At 37.6% G+C, this 22,672-nt stretch overlaps 1 protein-coding gene across 2 annotated transcripts in view; it reads left to right on the top strand.

Annotated features, from left to right (window-relative positions):
• The window catches only part of CACNA2D3 (calcium voltage-gated channel auxiliary subunit alpha2delta 3), a 726,617-nt gene that overhangs the window by 477,488 nt on the left and 226,457 nt on the right, over window positions 1-22,672 (top strand). For both annotated transcript variants that reach the window (XM_042453686.1, XM_042453685.1), the window contains one exon: window positions 7,257-7,390. In XM_042453686.1, the coding sequence (XP_042309620.1) occupies window positions 7,257-7,390 (134 nt within the window). The remainder of the gene's footprint in view (window positions 1-7,256; window positions 7,391-22,672) is intronic.

Below are 22,672 nucleotides of genomic sequence, written 5' to 3'. Positions count from 1 at the left end.
TAGGATTTAGTCTTAGTCAGTGTATAAGAATCCTTTTGAAGCAAGATTTTAGAAGACAGTTTAGTAAACAATAATGTGTGTTAGCATTTCAGACAGTACATTACCCATACTTCATGAAGATCTAAGCACAGCCATTTGGAAAATGTACAGGTACTTTTCTTCCTTGGTTCTTAATTATGGATATGCTAACCTGGTCTCCAGTAATGGAAAAATAAAGATTTTTGTTAGTTGCCAAGCCCAAATGGCCTATATGGCTCTGCACCATCTCTCCTCCCTCCCTCTTTCTCTCTCACCCTCTAGAAGGGGGTGATTGTTGGAGATAATCTTCTTGTTATCCTAATGGTACAGTATGCCTATCACTTCTTTTTTAAGCTTCTACATGCTGAAAGCCCTGATCATAGGAGGCAACTGGCAGTAGTTATAGAATTGCTAAGTAACTTTCCCAATAATTATTCTTCAGACCCAGCAATTTAGTCCAAGCTGTTGTTGTTTTCACAACATGGTGTCTCCTGGGAATCTTATTGTCAGGGCCCATATTTTTGTCGATACTGGGATGTACTTTTAAGCAGTTCCATGGTGGCTGTCAGCAACTTCCTGCAATAGCAGAAGGAGTTGTGGTCATTATTTGTGGCTTTTCCCCATCTCACAGAATTCGATTAACAATTAAATGGAGGTTTTACATAAATTACATAAGTGGGGCCAGAGAAGAATTCTTTGAAGCCAGTGGAGCCAGTTAAATGAAGATATAGGTAAAGAATTGCAGTGGCAAGAATGTGAATGGAAGTATAGTATTCATGAATGTGAAGTTCATTCCAGTTCACCTTTAAGCACAATTTATATAATTTCTACATCCCAGAACCGAATACAGTCCTGAATATGTTCTGTGGATTGTAGATGTCTGTGCACCTCTAAGATGGCAGGACAATTTGTGCAATAAATAAAAATGTTTATACATTTCAAAAATGTATAAACAATACACACTGACATGCTTCAATCATTGGGGAAATGTATACATTTTAAAAATGTTCCTGATTAGTATATTCATTTCATTAAAAATGAATTTTTGTGTATTAAAAACAAACCTCATCACTTGATACTGAGATGAGTTGGAATGAGCTTTGACACTGAGCAGCTCAGTTTTTGCACAATTTCACATTCCTAGAAGGACTTTATGAATGCTTTTGGTATTGCATGGCATATCAACTGAAATTATTCCTATGAATTACACAGCATGATCACCAGCACAAGTTTAGTTCATTCATGGAGTGACATAACTATGATAAACAGCCTTTTTCTCAACACCATGGTGTTTTCACTTATGGAACAATAGCCTTAAAAGAATTTGCCCTCATCAGCAACAACATAGCCAGGTGGGGATTTTCACTCCACTTTTTTTGGCAGGGCAAGGGGAATGAGAGATAATAGCTGCAAGAGAGGAGCAAGACCTTGCAGTGCTGATTTGCAGAATCTCTAAGTACTGCACTGCAATTTAATTCTTCCATGGTTGGGTAAGCCAAAGTGTGTAGCTGTCAAAAAGGTCACTGACCCTAAAATCAATTTTCCTTGTGGTGATTTTCCCCTTGGAAGCACAGAAGAGCTGAAGGGTGTTTGAAAGATTTCCAGCTGACTGAAATGTGGGTAATGAAGTTCTTTCTCTGGAACTAGATCACTGTGGAAATTCACACCACACTGCATGTCAGCCTCTCCTATCTCCTGCTCAGACTCCAGCATGGATATCTCTTACATAAGTTGGCCGCATCTTGAGAGATGATGGGCCTAATGAGGCAAAGCGACAACCCATTTTGAATATATTAAAACAGCCAAGCTGCTGCAGAGTAGCTTATGGAAATTTACAGAGATCATCCTAATACATTGTAGGACAATGAACCCAAAGGATGAAGAAACTGCAGATATTAGCTGGATCTTCTGATAAACAAATAAAGTTTTCCAAAGGTTTAGACATCTAGTTTTTAAGAGCCACTGCTTTTTCAACAATCAATTATAACTAAAAGTTTGCCAACTGTAAAAATAAAGGTGGACTTTAATGTTTGAGTTTGCCACAAACAAAAGAGCCAAAGTAAGGCTGGTACAAACCAACACTGCAGCCAGCTTGGGGATGTAGTGTGCACATATCACATGCCGCCATGATGCCTAAAGGTTCCTAGAGCAGCTGCACATCAGCCGGCTTCTGATTGTCTTGGGGGTGTGATCGTTACACCCTGCAAGCCCCCAACACACTGGGAAGCCACTGCAAGGCTGCAAAATGCAACTATAGATGGCTTTTTCACAATCAAAGAAGGAGCGGTTGAAAACTGCTTCTTTTTTGGCTGGTGCTGCAGTGGATTGGGGCTGTAGCGTGTGGCTGCCATGGCCCCAATCCATCTTCAGGTGGGGCGGCTTCACACCAGTCTGTTTCGGTCCTAAGACTTTAAGAAAATAGTCTACTCCATGATGGTAATTTGATTGCTCTTTTTTCTTTAATGATAGTTTACTCATTTATTAGTTACCCACTATGTGCCTAACCTTTCACATTAACACTGAGAAAAGAGGTTGAGGAAATTCATCAGCACCCTAGTTGGTTCTGGGAAGGAACAAAACAATGAGTAGAGGCAGTTGGTTCTGCCAAGTAATTATTGATTATATGATTGTTAGATATAGCACTAATGCATAACTGAGGAATAAAAATTCCTACCTACACTCATAGCCATACAGCCATAGTATCCTAAATTACAGAATCGTGCAGAGAAAGCTCCATGCATTACTTTTAAGGTTAGAATGACACATATAGTATATGCAGATACATTTAAAAAATCAGTATCTATGAATTTGTCAAATGGTGTATTGACAACATTGAAATGGAAAGTAGATGGCAAATATATTTTTCTCCTTACAGATTACCTTCTGTTTCTCACTGTCTCTTCCATGTGTATATAGGTGCATATAGGTAGCTAGGTATTATTTATTTTCTTCCTTATTTACATAACTACCATATTTATTTAGAAAAGAAGGTAAAATTAATTGACATTAATTGAAAATAAGAAGTACAGTTTGAGTCTTTTTAACCCGAAATGCTTGGGACTAGAAGTGTTTTAGAGATTTTTTTATTTTTTGGTTTTTGGAATATTTGCATATACATAAGGAGATAGCTTAGATATGGGACCCAAGTCTAAACATGAAATTTATTTATGTTTCATATAAATCTTATTCACATAGCCTGAATATATTTTTACATATAATATTTTGGAATAATTGTGTGCATGAAATGAAGTTTGTCTACACTGAACCATCAGAAAGCAAAGGTGTCATGTGAACAATATTAGATTTTAAAATACCAGATAAGGGAGACTCACCTTGTAGTGTACCAGTTTCTGGCCTATTTTCAAAAGTTGTCCCATATACAGTGCACTGGAGAAATCAAGATCAGAGGTTATAACAGAGAGGAGAACATTCAACTCCCACCAGCCTATATGGCATAGTAACATCCGAAGGGCAATATATTTCTTATCCATGGGTTACTGATGCTACTTCTGCATCCACTGGCAAAAATGAATGAACAAATACAGCCTAACTATGATTCCTCACTTTTACGATATGTTTAATGAACCAGCCACAAACAGTAACTCCATCTCATTTATTGAAAGGGATCTTGTACAATCTTTGATGCCTGCCTGCCTGTCTGCCTGCTTTCCTTTACTGAGGAAGTAGACTAAATCAACAAAAGCTTATGCTATACCTTCTTTCACTCAGCCTCAAAGGTGCTGCAAGATTCTTTTTGCGTACTGACATTCCATACTAACATGGCTATCATTCTGAATTCCATCTTCTGTAGATTAAGCATCCAGCCCCTCACTGTCTCCAGACATTGACTTAGCACTAGGGTGTACAATTGTGTTAATGCTGGTTACTTTCACCTTCTCATTTTCCCTTTCTCATGTTCATTGTGGTTCATTTTTGTCAGTTTGACATTTTGCAAGAACATCTTCACATTTGTATTCTTTTTTTCTTATTACATGCACTTTTTCCTAATATAACCACATTTTGGGAAGCAGTTTCCTCAATGTTATTTGCATCAACATAAATTTCCATTTTTTTTAAAATGGAGAAACACATTGCAAATTTCTGAGAAGTGCCAGTGCTCAGGGATAACTGCTGTTCAGTTCACCCGTTGCTTTCAAAATGTAAAGCAAGCAAGCTTCTTCGGCATCCCTACCCAGCATGGCCGTTCCCTCACCCTGCTCCGAGGAAAGGGAGAAACTGAACTGGCTGTTATCTGCCATATCCCAGTCCAGACATCCAGATGTCTTGTTCAGCATTTCAAATATGTGTTTGGAAAGAGGAAGACACCTTTGGAATCTTGCAAGGGGGAAAGTTCATTAAGAAAAGGGGCTGAGGGGGGGGGGGGGGGGGCGGAACCTGAGTGGGCATTTTTCTACTTTAAATCCTAAAGTTATTTTTCCTCAGTAAAAACAGCCATGTCTTATTCTTTGCAACATGCAGTTAGCATTCAGGCAATACTAAAGTCTGTTTGCTTGGGAAAATTTAGAATTTACCTAGACTTTGGTCAAGATAGGTCTCCAAGGTCTCAGTATAGTGAGACAGCCTGTTGAGGATTTGACAACATCCTTCATGAGACAGAATATGGGACAGAAACACGAAGCAGGATTTTGTTTCTGAAGTGGGGAGGATGGTCATGTTTTCTGAATTTCATGAAAACTTTCCCAGTGCAGAACTAGTTACTTCTCCCCCCCTTTTGTAAAGCTAACCACACATACACAGTTACCAGAATTATTTATTTATTTATTTATTTATATAGCACTGTAGATTTACCCAGAAATGAATAGGCTGATTAATCACAAAGATGGAAATAATCAAATTAATGTTACTGCTTTTATTTTGCTCTGCAGCCTAAATCATTACATTTTTTCAGTATACTTTTTCAGTTTTCTACATTTTACAGCAATGTTCAAAAACTATCTGAGAAAAATCTTCCAGCAGGAGCAGTATTTTATTTTATTTATTGCTTCATTGTGCAGGGATGAACCCAGTTAGGATTTGCACTTATACTACCTGCAGTAATGTCCATAATGTTATATTCTTCATTGGAATGAACTGGAACCATTCCATTCCATAGGGGAAAACCTAGTCATGAGGCTAGTGTGATGTTCACATTTTCCAAAGACACCTATCTAGAATTCGTTGAGGCTACTAGGTCACAATGTCAGTGGGGTAGTGAATCCACAGTTCAGAAGTTCCCAAAAGAGGTTCAGCAACTTGAACAATTCCTTCAAACCTATCCAAAAATCTGTGTTGGGTTCAGTGTTTCACTGAAATGGGAGCCACCCATTTTTGAATAGGATTTTTTGTCACTCTGCTTTCATACTTAAATGTTTCCAGTATGGAATATTTTGTTCCACTTATAAAAGGTGCATGATACCCTAGCCTTTGCCAAGAAAATTAAGAATCACTAGCATTATCCCAGTGTTTTTCTAAATGCACAATGCATACAGAGAGAAGAAGTAAGATTGTATATGCTTCCTCACATATCAACACACTGATAGCATAATATCTGAAAAATCCTATATACAGGGAAAACACACCTCCAATCATGAAAGCACCCTATGCCCAGCTTTGCAGTTTATATGCATATAGCTTCTAAAGGCAGTATGCCAAACATTTTTAGGTGAGTTATACCAGCAATCCTACTGTCCTGATTATACATGTAATGAGTTAAGTGTGTATATACATATATACATATGTATTCATCTGCAATATACCAACAGTTACATACCATCTTGAAAGAAGAGCTCATTCATCATGTGTCTTGGTTAGTGATTTAACCTGAAGGATACACATCTTGTCCAACCACTAGACAGACTGTGGCAACCACTTCCAACAACAAATACCCTGGGGGAGCAGGGACGCCCATTTGCGTGTTTCTTAAGAAATTCGGTTCTGTTCTCCTAGAAGATAAATATTTCTATGTCATACAGCTTGCCCAGCCTCCCTAAATGAGCCTAGCACAATGGAGGATGCTATCTCATTGTCCTTTTTGAAACAAAAGTCAACAGCCAGCTACTCAGCTTCTGGCTAGGGGTCACCATCTTGTCTTTTAGCAAAGTATTGAGATCTGCTAGAAGTGTCTTCCTCTGCATCCCATCAGTGGGAGATATCCCTTGTTTGAGGACATGGGAGAGGGTCTTCATCATGGGGAGGGGGGGCTTTGTTGTGGATTGTCCTCCCCTTGGGATCCCTGTTGGTGCCAACCTTCCTTTCATTCTGCTGCCAACTTAAAAGCCTAGGTTTTTAAGGAGCCTTTGAGACCTGACAATCCAAATCTGTATACATGCATGGTTTTAGATTTTTTTTTAACTTTAGATTGGATTGCTTAATGTGTTTTTAGAATGTTTAATTTTTAATTGTTTCAAATAGTTACTACTTTAATTTTAAATTGTCTAGAATGATTGTATCATAAGCTGCTCAGAGACCTTACTATATAGGGGAGAATAGAAATATTTTAAGTAAATCAATAAGGCAACATAATGTCTTGGCCCAGTTCTGGACATCCAAACTATCCACAAGAAGTCTGCCAATTTGAAGAGCAAATCTTTAAAAGATATTACTGAGGACTGCTAAGCCCAATGATGTAGTCTACAGAACATTTAGAGTACTAAAGATTTCTTGAAGATCCTTTCTGCCTCTGTAAATTATTTTCTTTGATGTGAATAACCATGGACTGCTTTGTAACACAATATCAGGCCACTGTAATGTGATCTGATAGAAAAAACTAGGTATTCAATTTTACAACTAATAGAATTCAAATCTGATTGAATTAGAAATTTTACAGTACAACAAATTTGCCTTTGTGATGCTAGAGAAAAAAGTTAATAGTGCTCTATCTTTATGAAGCATTTATTCTTAAGGATAAACTCCCTCTAGTTTTACTTTGTCCTGAAACTGAAAAATTGACTTGGAACAAAACATATATATATATATATATATATATATATATAGGGGAGGCTGTTCAGTGGTGTATAACACTCTGAGGAATGGAACCTTTCAGGACTGACATATCATTTCACAGACTTGTGCTTCCACAAATTAATGCTTGACAAGCCTTCTTCTTTGGATTTTTTTCTCCTTCTCTCCCCACTCCCCCCCTCCACCGTTACCATTCCTTGAGCACAAAAAGACGACAGTATGAATATAATTATTATTATCATGTACCTCACTTTCTGTCTCTCTCAAAATGTCTACAGGGTTTTTCACTCAGATCTCAACTCTAGCTGATGTACAGGAAAACGTTATGGAATACCTCCATGTGCTTAGCAGACCCAAAGTGATTGATCAAGAGCATGATGTGGTATGGACTGAAGCCTATGTTGACAGCACTGTAAGTGTGCAAGAGACAATTGTTCATACAATTGGTGTTTTTTTGGTTGTTGTTGTTTTGATTTTATTATTATTATTATTTGTTTGTTTGTTTTTGCAAAATTGCCAAAAAGAATTTGGTGCCAGACTCATCTTGCATTTAATATTATGTGGAGTACACTGACCCTCTCCTTTCTTGGGCAGAGATTGGACTGCACTGCTAGATGAAGTTCAGTTTAGATAGAATGAATTAACTAAGTTGAGTTGCAGCAGTTAATGGCAAGTCTTTCATTTGCAGAGAGAATGTAAGGTTTCATGTCTTATTGCTCATGGAGTAAAGCACCATTTTGCTTAACAAGCACATGAAGTATGAATATATGGAGTGAGCATAAATTGAATCCTTCAAGTAAGACTTATACAAGCATAAGCAATACCAGTAGGCCAAATGATGAGATTCTATTTCAGTGACTGACAAGAAAATGGTGTGTCTGTCAATAGCTTCTAATCTCTGTGTTTTATCTACATGCACTTAATTTAATACTGCATATTGTTTTCATAAAAGTGGCAAATATCAACTCTAGTAGAGAGCTCTAATCTAGTGGAGAGTTCTAATCCAAATTTAGATTGTTATGGGATAAGTCACCTCTGGTTAAATCACAAAAAAAAAAATCAAGGTGAGTTCTGAATGCAGATAGATATTAAACAAAAGCTGGTATGGTGAGGATTCCAGCAGGAAACCTTGCAAGAATGCCTTGGGAGTTTTTCATATGTCAAGATGTATTTAAGAATATAGGAATAATCTTTTAAAAGGGAGATGCCTTTCATGTTGAATAGATATCCTTTCTCCTTTTCATGTTTCTATATTCTTGAGCATGATTGGTAGAAAACATTAGAACCTGTTTCGTTTTTCAGTGACAATACAACATTTTTATTTTGCGTTCATTTTGTGTTTACATTTTTATGGTGAGTAGTAGACCATTATCATGCTGTGTAGACTTTACCTTTGAAAACTACATTTCTAAATAATTCTACATTGGTTCAAATGGAGATTAGTTTAAACTGAGATTAATTTAGTCTCATGGGCGGGTTACAGACTGCCGAAAAGTGGCGGTCTGGCTCCGCCTCCGCTTGCAGCGTCCGGGAGCTGCAGCCTTTAAACCGCGTGGCTCCCGGACTCCGCAGAGAAGGAGCGTGGAAATTGCACTCCTTCTCGCACCCCAGAAGAGACACCGCGAGGCGCTAGTTGCGTGCTCGTGGCGTCATTTCCGGGGTGCGACGTGGGGACGCAGCGCATCCGCTACATCAAGATGGCGGTGGCCGTGTGGAACGGCTGTCGCCATTTTGTGTGTGCGGAGTGCGTACTAGGGTTAGGGGGGTGCGGAAGCACCGCCCCTTCCTAACCCTAGTACGCGCTTGTCGCGTACTTTCTGGCAGTCTGTAACCTGCCTTTGCTCGCAAAAACACATGGTTTTTAAATCCCTTTCTGCTTCAAAATCCAAGTTCAAATTCATGTGTTCATGAAGTTTAATTGTGGCCATAATGTTCTGTTTTACAGGAAACCCTTTATTTACTGTGACCAATTGCCTGAACAAATTTAGACTGTTAAACTGTCATGTGACAAATCTATAACATTCTATAGATTTCAATATGCTTCTTAGTTTTAATGGGGGTTAAACTGTGGAATTAAAATATTGTGACTTTCGTCTGGAAATCTTTCTCTTTTTAGATTCTATCTCCTAGAAACAGAAGAGATAATAAGTGACAACTTCTAGTTCCTTATTATAATTCAGATTTCCTGACTGGAAATCTTGTGTTTTGTATTTGCTTTGCATTTCTGATGTGTTCCTGCTTGAAAGGAACTCCAGGATCATGTGTCCAGATTATTTAAACAGTTCTACACTGGAAGGGGTTTTAAAAAAAAAGATTCTTTCACAGACATTTGTATGCCTTTTTGGTTGTCTAATAAGAGCATTACTATAATGTAGAGTTCAGACTTTGTCATATGGTCAACATGGCTATTGCGTGTGTGTGTGTGTGTGTGTGTGTGTATGACTTGTCTATAGGTATAGTTAATATTTGTTTGATGCATTTCTTGTTTGAAACTTCTAATGGTGGAAGTTTCTCTCTGCCAAACTGAAATACTGCAGTATAGGGGGTGCGAGAACGACCTTGCAGTTCTACAAATATATGATAGTTTCATTATATATTGTCTGAACTTTGTGCAAGTCTCTTTTCTTTTGTAATGTAAGCAGCATCTACTATTGCAGTAACATTTTTCATATATTCTTCAGCTGCCTCTAAAACTATTTTCTTCAAGTAGCATTGGAATTATGATGAGCTCATTCCTCATCTGTCTTTCGTTGCAACATTGGCTGTGGGCATCAATAAATGCTTACTACCTGAAATTTTGTCTGAAGCAGGAAAAGAGCTGATTATTTTCTTTTGATTGCATCCCTCATTCTCACTTGACGTAAGGCTTGGAGGTGGTTATGTTGTCTCTTAGAGATGGATGGTTAGTTATGTGAACTGACTGTTGCATATCACTTGTCCTAGATCTTGCCTATCATGTCCATAGAAGGCCAGCTAGAACACTGTGAACTTAGTATTGGTAACTATCAATTCAACTGCTGGTAGAATCAGTCTTTAACCAGCTCTCTTCCACATCTTTTATTTCTGAATGAAACAATCTGCAAAGTGATGCTTTGCATTTAAATTAATATGTATACTTACAGCACTTCCTTTGCCAAACAACATTTAAAATTTTGCTGTCTTATGCTCATCAACAAACAAATACAGAGGGGGGGGAGCATTTCCAAACCAATGTAATACATTCTACCATTAGATTTAGCAAAATGTAATGGATATCATCTAAAAAAATCACAGGTGCTCTGTGAAAGGTATTACATCAGTGGTTGTACAATATTTGGAATTCTCTACAATTCTCATCAGAAATATGGCCCATGCATAAGTGTGTAGTCAAAGAAACTCATATTTAGAATTATTCCAGCAGAAATAGAAATTTAATGACCCAACAATATGTATTGTTGTATTGCATGTCCCATCAACCCAGGTTATGATAGTGGTTCCCAATCTTTTGTCCTTCAGGTGTTGTGAACTTTAGCTCCCATAATTGCTGGCTATTGGTCAAATTGAATGGTGCTTCTGGGAGCTGAAGTCCAAATTAATTGGAGGACCAAGGGCTGAGAACCACTGACATTGTCAATGGTAAGTAATACAGGGACTTGTAATCCAGTAATATTTGGAGGGATGCATTATTTGCACCCATGTCTTATTGGTTTCTCTAAGTGGATTCTCACTTCTGCCTTTGGTATTTTCCCCTTCTGTTACAGACTAATCCATACAATAAGGCCATGTATGGTGGTCTTTTTCTGCTGGTCCATAATGTTCTTTGTTAATGCCAAATGTATCCAGGAATCCTAGGTCCAGGACAGACTGCTCCAAAACCAGCGGCCTATCTCCTTCCAAGGCACACTGCAACTGCCAAACTGTGCGGCATCCCTCCGGAATAAAAAGAACCTGGAAAAACTGGGTACTTTTTTAGCCACCAGGCGGACATCATGAGTGCATGCAGAAATGTGCGGCCGCTGTGCATCACTTATGTAAAGATGGTGGCTCCCGTATGGACAGGAGGCTGCCATCAGAACACCACCCGCACATACTAGGGTTAGGGACTGTGCGGTTGGTGAGCGGTCCCTAACCCTAGTATTGTCGCTGCCACACCCCTTTCGGCCTATCTGTCTCGGGCCCTAGTGCTAGAGAAAAAAGAAGGTATCTATCCATAACATTTCTAGGACAGATTTGTTCAGTAATGGTTTCATGACTACCTGCTGATTCATAATTCCTGTTCTCTTTCATAGCACTTTCTCTTAAACTGGGATGTACATAGTGTGGTCCTGGGGTTGCATCTTCCCTTCAGTGAGACTATTTTTTGGACTGGCTATTTTTTTTATTTGCCTCCCCTGAAAGCCTTAAATAGTTGCATATGCTACTTAACTTTTGAAGAAGAAAAAAAGACTTTTGGCCACTTCCCCCCCTTGGGGCATTTTTAACTATGGTTTACATTATTTCTCCCACCTGTGTTAGCCCCCCCTTCTCAGCCCCTTGCTCATGCCCAACTTGCCCTCAGACCTTCACTTCTCCACAAAACCCCATTCCTTCCCTTTGATCTGTTCTTCTCTCATTTCCCTTTCCCCCTATTATCATTTGCAGTATTCAGAGAGATAGTAATGTTGATCTATTTCAGCATTAAAAGTTGTAAAAGAATCCAATAGCACCTTTGTGACTTCCTGGGAAAAAGAAATATCTAGCATAAGCTTTGGTGAACTACAATGCACCTCATCACAATACTTCATGAAGGCTTATGCTAGAAATTTCTAGGATTCCATTATATTTTCCTTCATCTGTTACTCTTCTAATACAGCTTATCTGCACCTTTGCTGTTACTTCTTCAGTTATATGTTAGGTGTCATTTTTTTTTAATAAGGGGAGAAATAGAAACCAAAACTAGTGTTAGATAAAGGAAAGTCTGGAAAAATTTCATCCATCCACTTTTTAAAAAAGAAGAAGCATCCGGCTAGAGTAGAAAAGGCTTACTTGGTTCCCTGTTGGGGTATTTTTTTTCCTTCAGCTCGTTTTAAAAAGGGAAATAAAATATAGATTAGGAGAAGAAAATAGCAACCTCTTACCCAAGACTTCTTCCAGAAGTAACTTCTTCACCTTCCTTCTTGTGAAGATCTGTGTATGGGCCTGAAATTTCAGATATGAATTTAAGATATGTGTATTAAATTTTCTTTTTTAAAGTTCATGCAAGAATAGTGCTCCATTTGAAGATGCTGTGATAGAAAATTAAGAAAATGGCCCGGGCACATGGACATTTGTGTCTGCAAATTCAAAATCACAGTATCATGACCAACATTCCAGTTTGCTCCACCTTGAAATAAGTAGAAACAAATTATCTCTAACACAGTTTCAGGATGCTTTCAAACAGAATACTTCACAATTTGCAAAAGCTGAATTGTAGAGATTAGTTTCAATGAAAGGAGAAATTCAGGGAGCATAAGGTTACAATTTTTAGTGTGAAAGGTATCACGTCAGGAAGCCTCCACAAATTCTTCATTTAACTCATGAATGACTGGAAGTGGCATGCAGATAATAGAATAATAGAATCATAAAGAGACCAAAAGGGCCATCCAATCCAAACTCCTGCCATGCAGGAAGAGACAATCAAAGCACTCTGGCAGATGGCCATCCTGCCTGTGTTTGAAAGAAGGAGACTCCACCACTCTCTGAAGCAGAGTATTCTACTGTTGAACAGCTTGAACAAGTTTTGTCATTTTGTGGCATCATTTTACCATGCTACAAGAAATGAATTTAACCAAAACATTATGAAAAACTTCCTAATGGTAGGAGCTGTTTGAAAATGGGAATGTGCTGCTTCAGAGAATGGTGGAGTCTCCTACTTAAACTCATAGAACTTGTATCTTATTAATGTTCTACATTTCCAAAGCTTCAAAGTTTGGATTTTTTTTAAAGAAAAAAATTAGACAGAGATTTTATAACATTAAATCAATTCACCATTCTTTAAAATTATATGTGAAAGAGTTGTGCCTGATAGTTTCTAGGAAGAAGTAAAAAAAAATTGTACTCTCTTTCTGCTTGATAATATTCCCAAAGATGGCACTGTGTTAATTGTGCTATTATCATAAGTGGCTGTAATTAGCATTTTTAGCACAGTAAGAGCTGCCCAGGGTCTCTTATTTCCAGAGCACATTATGGGTTGCTGGACTGAGAAGCCATTACAGTATTTCACTCTTAGTTTAAAATGATCTTTCATGATGCATCAGGTAAATATTAGTAATCATTGTGAATGCACTTTTCAGTAAGTAACATTTATAGGATGAGAGAAGAAAATATGTTTCTGAGCCCCGTATATATGCAGTGAATAAGGAAGGTTATTTTGTTTCCCTTTTTTGTGTTTCTCACAAAATCAAACTAAGGGGCCATTCACACTATGTTATAAACTAGATTAGAACCCAGTTTAAAGGGGGTAGTTCACACTTGCGCCATTTTAGATTGTAAGTCCGAGGGCAGGGAACCGTCTAACTAAAAAGATTGCATATACAGCGCTGTGTAAATTTACAGCGGTTCATAAATAAAGGTTAATAATAATAATAATAATAATAATAATAATAATAATTTTTCCCCAAGCTGAATTTAAGGGGGGCTGGTGCAAATCCCCCTTTTTCTTTTCAGAAACACCAAGTTTTATCAGGGTGCTGCCAATGAAAACTTGCTACCAATCCCATTCATGCCATCCAGGAGGGAGGGGTTAATGTATAGGGGGCATATCATGCCCACCCCTTTGCTCTCTCTCTGCCAGCCAAGTGCCATTGTTTTTCTCTCTTGGTATTCAGTTGTTGGAGTGAAAAAAGCAGCTCTGGAAATGCAGTGGATTCAAACTTACTGAGCTTTGGAAAGTGGTCTCTTTAAAGCACAGCCCAGCTTTTTTTCTCTTCTGCCAGTAATTTAGTCCCTTTATTTGTACCTATGTCTGATTCTCAGAGCTCACCAAAGCCAGGGAGGGGATTCTCCTGGGAACATCATTAGACAGTATATTTTTAAAAAATAAAATTTGACAGCTTATGCACATATTTGCTATTGCATGTGCACAGTAGACAGTACCTTTAAATGCTCATTTCATCAATATGACAAAGGTGTGCATGATTTGCTTGACATTTTTTAAAAAAACCTATCAGTGGGGCTCTGGGTCAGGGGTTATTTTTTTCCTCTTTCCCAAAGAAATAAAGCCACAACAGATTCTGCTTATAAGTTGATGCAAACTAAAGCTCTCACACACATGTTGCTGAGATATTATATTATTATATTATAATTTGACTGAGATGGTGTGACTTCCCCAAGGCTAGCCTATCCCAGGGTTTCTTGGAAAGGGTTGTTTAGGGAACTTTGATTAATTATTGCATCATTGAATCTCCCGGATCTACTCATCGCAAAAATACTAGTGTGAATGGCGCCTAATTAAACACCAAATTTTGTGATATCATTTCTTCCCAACATGATAATCATTCCTTTTCAGAAGCAAGTATTTTAAATGAAATCTAGGGATTTTCCTTATATTTTTCACTCTGCAAATGTTTCTGTGTAGAGGACCCTTCTGAACACTGGACTTTTTGAGAAAGAAGCAATGCATGACCTGGTATGCCCATGGTTATACGCACCACTTTCCAACGTTCACAAACAAAATGTTACATTTTAAACATTATGTGTTGCATATAAAAATGCTAGGAGAATATTTTAGAAATATTAGCATGAATGCTGTATAACTTGTTCTCTTGTCAATAATTCTGTGGCAAAATGTTTTTCCCTATTTGATTATATATAATATACAATTTTGTTTAGTTGCACTATCTTCTTCTTGTGGTCTTACATAGCAAATGAACTTTCTTTTTTTTTAAAAAAATGCACTTACTTCTTTAGTATGTCTTACAAGCCAGTTCCATTATATATTTGATCTGGCCTGTGAACTTTCTTTGCAAGCTTCCAATGGAGCAAATTATTCCCCAAATTAAAGATAGCATTAGGGTATCCAATGAAATAATTACTTTCTATTCAGTTACTCCTAATTAATTACCTTCTTTATAATAATTATAAAGATGGCACGTTATAAGTTGAGATCCTCCATACATTTCATCTGTTATACATTCTTGTGAGCTGATGTTGAGAAATGCAGCAGAGCAGTGACGGAGATGAGTAGGCTTCTAAGCTATGCTTGTGAAGAAAAATTGCTCTGTTTCTCATGACTGATGCTAGTGGACATGTAGTGAGAAGCCACGGTTAACACTAGAAGAAAAGAGAGGGGCAAATTGCTCTGGATGGCAGAAGTACACATATATGAGGCTGTGTTCCATGTTTATGGATGGCAGGAAACATTGCATTTGACCAGGTTTATGGATAAAAGATGTAATTGAAGTCCATGGCCCTTTATTCTGGCTGCTATCTGAATATCTGTTGAGTGGATGGGGTCTCTGCAGCATTTAGTCTCCAGTTGTTTATGAAGCTAGATGGTTCTTGGAAATTGTGTGTGGTTGTGTTTGATGTGTGTATATACCTTTACCCACACATTTACCCACAGTTTCCAAATGTAATCTAGCTTTAAAGTTCTAGGTATTGTGGCTAATCATTTTTGAGCCATTGCCTTCTTGTGTAATATTTACAGATGGGGAATTGCTAATCACCCTAATTTGACAAAAAGACCCAGTGTAGCAAATGGCAGGAAGTAATGAGTCCCTCAGATGACATGTGCAGACATTATTTGACTTAACTTGAGATCAGTGTATCATTAACAGTACTGTGAGTGTGCATTTTTTAAAACAGGTTATATACACAGTCATAGTGACATATCCTCAGCTGCTTTATGGTAATAATAGCAAGGATGTACATGTCATATCAATGGCAGTATAAGGATACTTATTAAGTACAAGGATTCTGTGTAAGGATTCCATTTAACTAGGAATACGGTTGAGCTGCGCAACTCAATAGAAACACATATGGTTCTTGAGAAAGAATGACACTATGTGAGAACAGGAAGAGACTTATGGAAAGATGTAACTTTAATTGTTCCAATTAATGGTGCAATTTCCCCTGATTTGTAACATATTTTAAGCAAATGCAATAAAATGAATAATCTCAATTTTTATATCTAGGTTGTCACCTAGAATATTTGACTCTAAACAAACTCCTTTGTATTTGTTAGACTGCATGTTTACTTTTCTCCTAGACTTAGACCTGGGAGTTCTGCTATTAGGGAATGTTTCAGCGATTATATTAGCTACAGGGATTACATCACTGAATGAACTGCTGGTTGTTAAAACTGCTGGTTGGGTAGATGGCTGTAATTCCAGTGCAGTATTTATTTTAATTAGTTAACCTTTGCTATGGTAGATATCACAATAGGCACTTTTTGCAAAATAAAGGAAAAGATGTTCAAACTATTAAAACAAAGGGGAGAAATCTCCCATGTGTAAAAAGGACCATTAAAAAAAATCTTATCTGGGTACAAGGATTGTGGCATACCATCTGTATTATATGGCACTGTGAAAACTGATTATGTTGGACCTCTTTCGCATAGCAGATGGGTTCATTAAATTTAATAGCCTCTAGAGCTTTGAGAAACAGCGTTAAAAACATGTGGAACATGCTGTGACTCTTCACTTCTAGCCCCAGAGTCATTATAATTCTGGCACAGACTATAAATATTACAGTACTTTATTTCTATTGAAACAAATTACTACTCTAATTATTTTTGTTCATGTACAGGAACTTCAAAAATAGCAAAGCTTCTCCTCAATATTTTCATTTTTCCCAGTGCATTATATTCTGTTGGAAACATTTTTTTACAAATATTAATATCTCCAACTTAGATTCCTCTCTACTCTGATGTTTAAGGTTGCATGTTAACATCAGAAATTAAAAAGCAACCATGTGGATTAAGAAAATTAGCCACTTTACCTCCTGCAGTGGCAAGAAAATCAGGATATATGCTAAGTGTTATCTAAAAAAATCAAATCTGAAGCATGTAAAGATGTTACTTTGGAATCTGTATTGTTTCTTCCCTGGTGTTATAGCCATGTAAAGTTTAGCTTTCATCACAGATGCATAAAGACAATCCAGGCTTGCATTTGAAATTAATATAAAACTTTCGGGGGGGGGGGGACTATGTACAAAGTTTCAGGTGCACCCTTCTAATTGGCAAGGTAGATGTGATTTGCACTTTCCTCTTAATTAGTAATTTGAGAAACATAAAAAATAATAAATAGATTGCAAGTTACTTGGTTTCTTCAGCCACTTCAACACAACAGTACAGTGCACATATACAATTAGCCCTTAGAATTGCAAGCAAAAGTTCTTGATCTGCAATCCATTGAGGTGCTTCTGCTGTCAGAACCTAGAACCCTGCTGCAGCGATATTGTGAGCATCACAGAGGGCTGCAGGATGGAGGGAAAGTCAGTTTGATTACACTAATAGATGGCTGTAGCCACAAAACTGGATATAAGCCATTAATATATCTTGAACTTGTATATATTACACACACCTTATATATACAGTATTATACATATATATCATATCTCAATAACATCAATATATATATATTCAAATATATATATTGATATATCTAGAGAGATCTTGTAGCACCTTTAATGACTTGGAGGACAAAATTGGGGGCATACTTATCAAATTTGCAGATGATACCAAACTAGGGGGAGTAGCTAATACCCCAGAGGACAGGATCAAAATTCAAGATGACCTGAATAGACTAGAAAGCTGGGCCAAAGCTAACAAAATGAAATACAACACGGAGAAATGTATGGTACTGCACTTAGGGCTGAAAAATGAAATGCACAGATATAGGATGGGGGACACCTGGATGAATAAAACTACTTTGAGTCCAAGTAGACCACAAGTTGAACATGAGTGAACAGTGCAATGCGGCAGCTAAAAAGGCCAATGCAATTTTAGGCTGCATCAATAAAAGTATAGTGTCTAGATCAAGAGAAGGAATAGTGCCACTGTATTTTGCTCTGGTCAGGCCCCACCTAGAATATTGTGTCCAGTTCTGGGCACCACAATTCAAAAAGGACATTGAGAAACTGGAGCGTGTCCAGAGGAGGACAACTAAAATGGTGAAAGGTCTGGAAACCTTGCCCTATGAGGAACGACTTAGGGAGCTGGGGATGTTTAGCCTAGAGAAAAGAAGGTTAAGAGGTGATATGATAGCCTTGTTTAAATATTTGAAGGGATGTCATATTGAGGAGGGAGCAAGCTTTTTTTCTGCTGCTCCAGAGACTAGGACCAGGAACAATGGATGCAAGCTGCAGGAAAAGAGATTCCACCTCAACATTAGGAAGAACTTCCTGACAGTAAGGGCTGTTTGACAGTGGAACACACTTCCTCAGAGTGTGGTGGAGTCTCCTTCTTTAGAGGTCTTTAAGCAGAGGCTGGATGGCCCTTGCAGTTTCTTCAAACTCTATGATTCTATGATTTAAGATGAACAGAAAGAAAGAAGTTGACAGTATGAGCTTTTGTAGACTAAAGTCTACTTTCTCAAATGCATATGTTGACATATGTTATATGTGCATAAGCAATTTTGTATTACTTACATAATATATATGACATATATATATGAAGATGGAGAATATCTTGAAATACTCATATAAGAAGGTCTTAAACTATAGCCTCTTAAATGGAATACTTGATCATGTAACTCTAACAGCATTAAAAAAAAACCTGTGTCATTATTCACTACCTCCACATTTTATTAACTATCTCCAGGTCTGATTTTTGTCTTCTTACTCCTATTGTATCTGCTGTTCTCTTCTCACAACCTTTGACACTTGGTTCATTTTGATCATCAGGTTCCAAATTTCTCCAATCACTTTTTCTTCCCTTCCTACACGACCAAGCTTTATATAAAAGTGAGAGATGTTGCAGTTGTTCTAGTGAGATTAGCACATTCTTTTTAAATGTATTTTGGCAGCTCCACTCTGAGTTCATTTCATTTCATTTCATCATAAGCCTTGGCATTAGCTGACATTTCAAACATAGTCTTTGATTTAAAAAGAGCTAAATAAATTCAGAACACATAAATGGCTAAGCGGATGTTTTCCTTCATTAATGGTGGTGGTGAAGGGTCTAATGGATGAAGCCCTTAAAACACTTACCAATATTATAGGCATTTAAATTATTATGCCTAGTAAACTTTCTGTATGCTCAGATTGTCCTCTAACCTAGTTATTATAGTCCTAGATTACTGGTTAGCTACTTCTAAGACAATATTTGATAGAATATATCACAATATCCTTCTCTGATGTTCTTTGAGTCTCTCAACACTCTTTGGCTATATCTTACTATCTTCATAAATCATATATGCAAAAAAAAATAGTGTCAAATTTTGCTCTACCAGAACATATCACTGGGAATTCTTCAGTATCATGTCTATGCTTCTTTGCTGTATACACCAATAGTTGGAGATATAGGAGGATAGCAGATTTATCAAGTTGTTCTTGACATGCAATTGCTTTCTCCAAAATTATAAAGAAGGTTTTTTTTTTAAATGTCCTTTTTGTACAGGGAATATTCTCTGCCTATATAACCCAAACCTGAAAAGCAAAAAGCATAAGATATCTAAATGGGGAAGAATTATTCCTGGATTTCTGAGATGCCGTTATGTTTGTTCAAACAAATGAACAAACAGACAGACATTGATTTAAAGTATTTATTTTTTTTTAAAAAGTAAATAATAGACCATGGAAATGCTCCAATTAATTTCACAACCATTCCTTGGATTTATCTTGTGATTTCGAGCATTTTTTATCTTGGGATTTCTGGCATTTCCAATGTTTCTGTATATTTTTATAAAACTTGTAAGAGCACTGAAAGAGTATACTATTTTTGCCAGAGATCCTTTTGCAATCAGTGTACAACATGAGAGATGGAAAATGGCCCAGAGCAAATCATATATAAGCCATCTCTCTAAAGGATGGTAGGGAGGTTTGTTAACTTCACACTTCTTAACAGACTACACCAGCTATTTCTCACAGAGTAAAGCTCATGATCAATAAAATACAAACATCAGTTGATGATAGTGACACGGCAGGTAATTGCACTTTTCTCAAATGAATGGGGAAATTATTGGAAAATACAGATGAAAAACTACAATTGAGACAGAGGTTGCATTTCATAAGAAAAGCTATGCTGGTCTTTTACAGTGAACAGGACATTAAGATGTATCTCTGGTTGCTTTGAAGAACAACAAATTCATTGTATTGCATGTATATGTTGGAGCTTATTTTGTCAGATCTGCCAGCTTGTTACTCTTGTGTAAGGCTGCAGACTTGGGTATCATTATGTGGAAGCATGGTCCAAAAGAGAGAGTGTGGCTCAGTCACTACTGAGAAAACATGGAAAATTTTGGTCTTTGTGGTATTTCACTAGGTTTTTGTGATGCTAAGCTTTATTTTGAACCACTGCTACAGTTTCTGTTCCAATCAAATGATTATGAAATTATCACCAGAGTGCATAACTATGTGAGATATTTTTGTTCACAAGGAAACTAGCAACTGCTTTTTTCAGAGATGGCCAGAGGATCATAGTAGATGGGCTAAAAGAATAAACTATTGATTAGCTGCCCCATCCTCAGCTAAACAGACTAGCAAAGCTAAACAGACCAGCGAGAAGGTCTGCATGCTGCACACAATGACTCCAGCCCCCAAGCTGCTGTCATGCTGACCACCTGACCACACAGTGGGTGGCATTACAGCTGTCCTTTGACACAGTGATCAGATGCCACACAGCAAAAGTACCCCCTTTTCACTCCCAAAAGGAGTGGCATTTTCTTGCTTCTTTTGGGGCTGGAAAAACTCTGGATTGGGGCCGCAGCATGTGATTGCTGCAGCCCTGATCCAGCACTTATAGGGGCAGTGGCAAGCCGCTCCTTTAGGTTCATATGTTTTGCCCCTTAGACACTTTTCTGAACCTTATCTGCTGTTCTTCTTTTCTTCTTGCTTATCAATATTCAGTAACCCCTAATGGAATCAGTAACCCTTAATGGAATCTTCTTTTTTATTCAGGTAAATCGCTTTTTTGAAGATTTTTTAAAAATGCAAGTTGATGGTCAGGGAAGGAATGACTCCCCAAATATTTTTAGGGCACATCTGTGCTGTAGAAATAATGGACGTTGTCTCCACTTTAATTGCCATGGCTCTATCCCACAGAATCATGGAATTTGTACTTTTGTGGGACACAAGCACTCTTTGGCAAAGAAGGCTAAACACCTTGTAAAACTACAAATACCAGGATTCCCTAGGATGGACCTACAGTACTTAAAGTGGGGTCTAACTGCATTATTTCATACAGTGTAGATACATCCTGCAAAGAAAAGTTGATTTTTTTCCCCTTCCATCTGAACTGGGGAGGAGCACTAATGTTTTCCTATAAAATTGTAGTCACTTTCCTATTGATCAGTCCATTAATGTTTGTGTAAATAAAGGAATTTCAGCAGATGTTACTTGTCACTCCTTTACACAAACATCAAAGAGCCTGGTCCCTTATTTTACCCAGCATTCCTGATCAACACTCTCATTTGTAATCTGAGTTTTGAATACCCTCATGTCTCCTCCATTCCCACAATATCCCATTAGAGAAATAAGATTTCAATTTTCATCATCCAAATTTATTCTGGCAGAGAAAAAAGGCCAGTGATTCATCAAGTTAGGCCCAAAACGGACAGGCCAAATGATGCGGTTTCCAACTGCATTTGGCATGTAGGATTTAGATGCCCTGAATACAGAGGGAAACTGTGCCAGACCCACATCTTCGCAAAAGAACCAGGCCAAAAAGGGGCAGTAAAAACTGTTCTTTTTTGGTAGCCTGGTTGAGGCCTGTTGCGGTGAACTAGATTGGGCCCGGCATGTGCTGTCACTGTTACCCTCGAAAGGAAACTCATGCCAGCAAGATCCTGCTGCAATCCTTTTGGCCCATCTGTTTTGAACCCTTTTGTACGTACTTCTTGATACCAGAGTTCAGAAAGCTTCCTTCCTTCCTTCCTTCCTTCCTTTGCTACAACCCCACCAAGGCCACTCTGCCATAACTGATTTTGTAGTTCAACTCTAGTGCTGGTCATGACCTATAAAGCCCTATACGGCTTATGTCCGGACTTGTTGAAAAACGTTATCTCCCCAGATGAAACTGATAGAACCATAAGATCTTTAGGCGAAGGCTTTCTCAAAGTCCTGCACCATCACAGGTGGTGAGGACACAAGAGAGGACCTTCTCAGTGGCTGCTCCGACTCTCTGGAGCACTCTTCCTTTGCGGGGCTGGGGGAGGGCTAGGCTGGCCCCCTCTTTGCTTTCTTTTCACCAGCAGGCAAAGACTTTTTTTATTCAAGCAGGTTTTTAATTTGTAATTTCGTCCAGGGAGGCTTCTTACTGGAGTGTTTGCTTGAGTATGTTTTTAATAATAGTTTTAATGCTTTTTATATTTTTAATTTAGTTTTTTAAAAAGAATTTTACATTGTTTACTAGGTAATTGTTTTACATTGTTTACCATTAATGTGTTTCAATTTTTTTTAAAAAAATGTACGGTCTTATAGCTGGTTTTGAGCATCTGTTGTAAGCCATCTTGTGTCCAACTTGGGAGAAAAAGCAGCGTATTAATTTATTATTATTATTATTATTATTATTATTATTATTATTATTATTATTATTATT

Source organism: Sceloporus undulatus, chromosome 2 (assembly GCF_019175285.1).
Source record: "Sceloporus undulatus isolate JIND9_A2432 ecotype Alabama chromosome 2, SceUnd_v1.1, whole genome shotgun sequence".
In the NCBI taxonomy this organism is placed as follows: domain Eukaryota; kingdom Metazoa; phylum Chordata; class Lepidosauria; order Squamata; family Phrynosomatidae; genus Sceloporus; species Sceloporus undulatus.
Note: the sequence above shows the minus strand (reverse complement) of the source record. Positions and strands in the feature narration are given on the sequence as shown.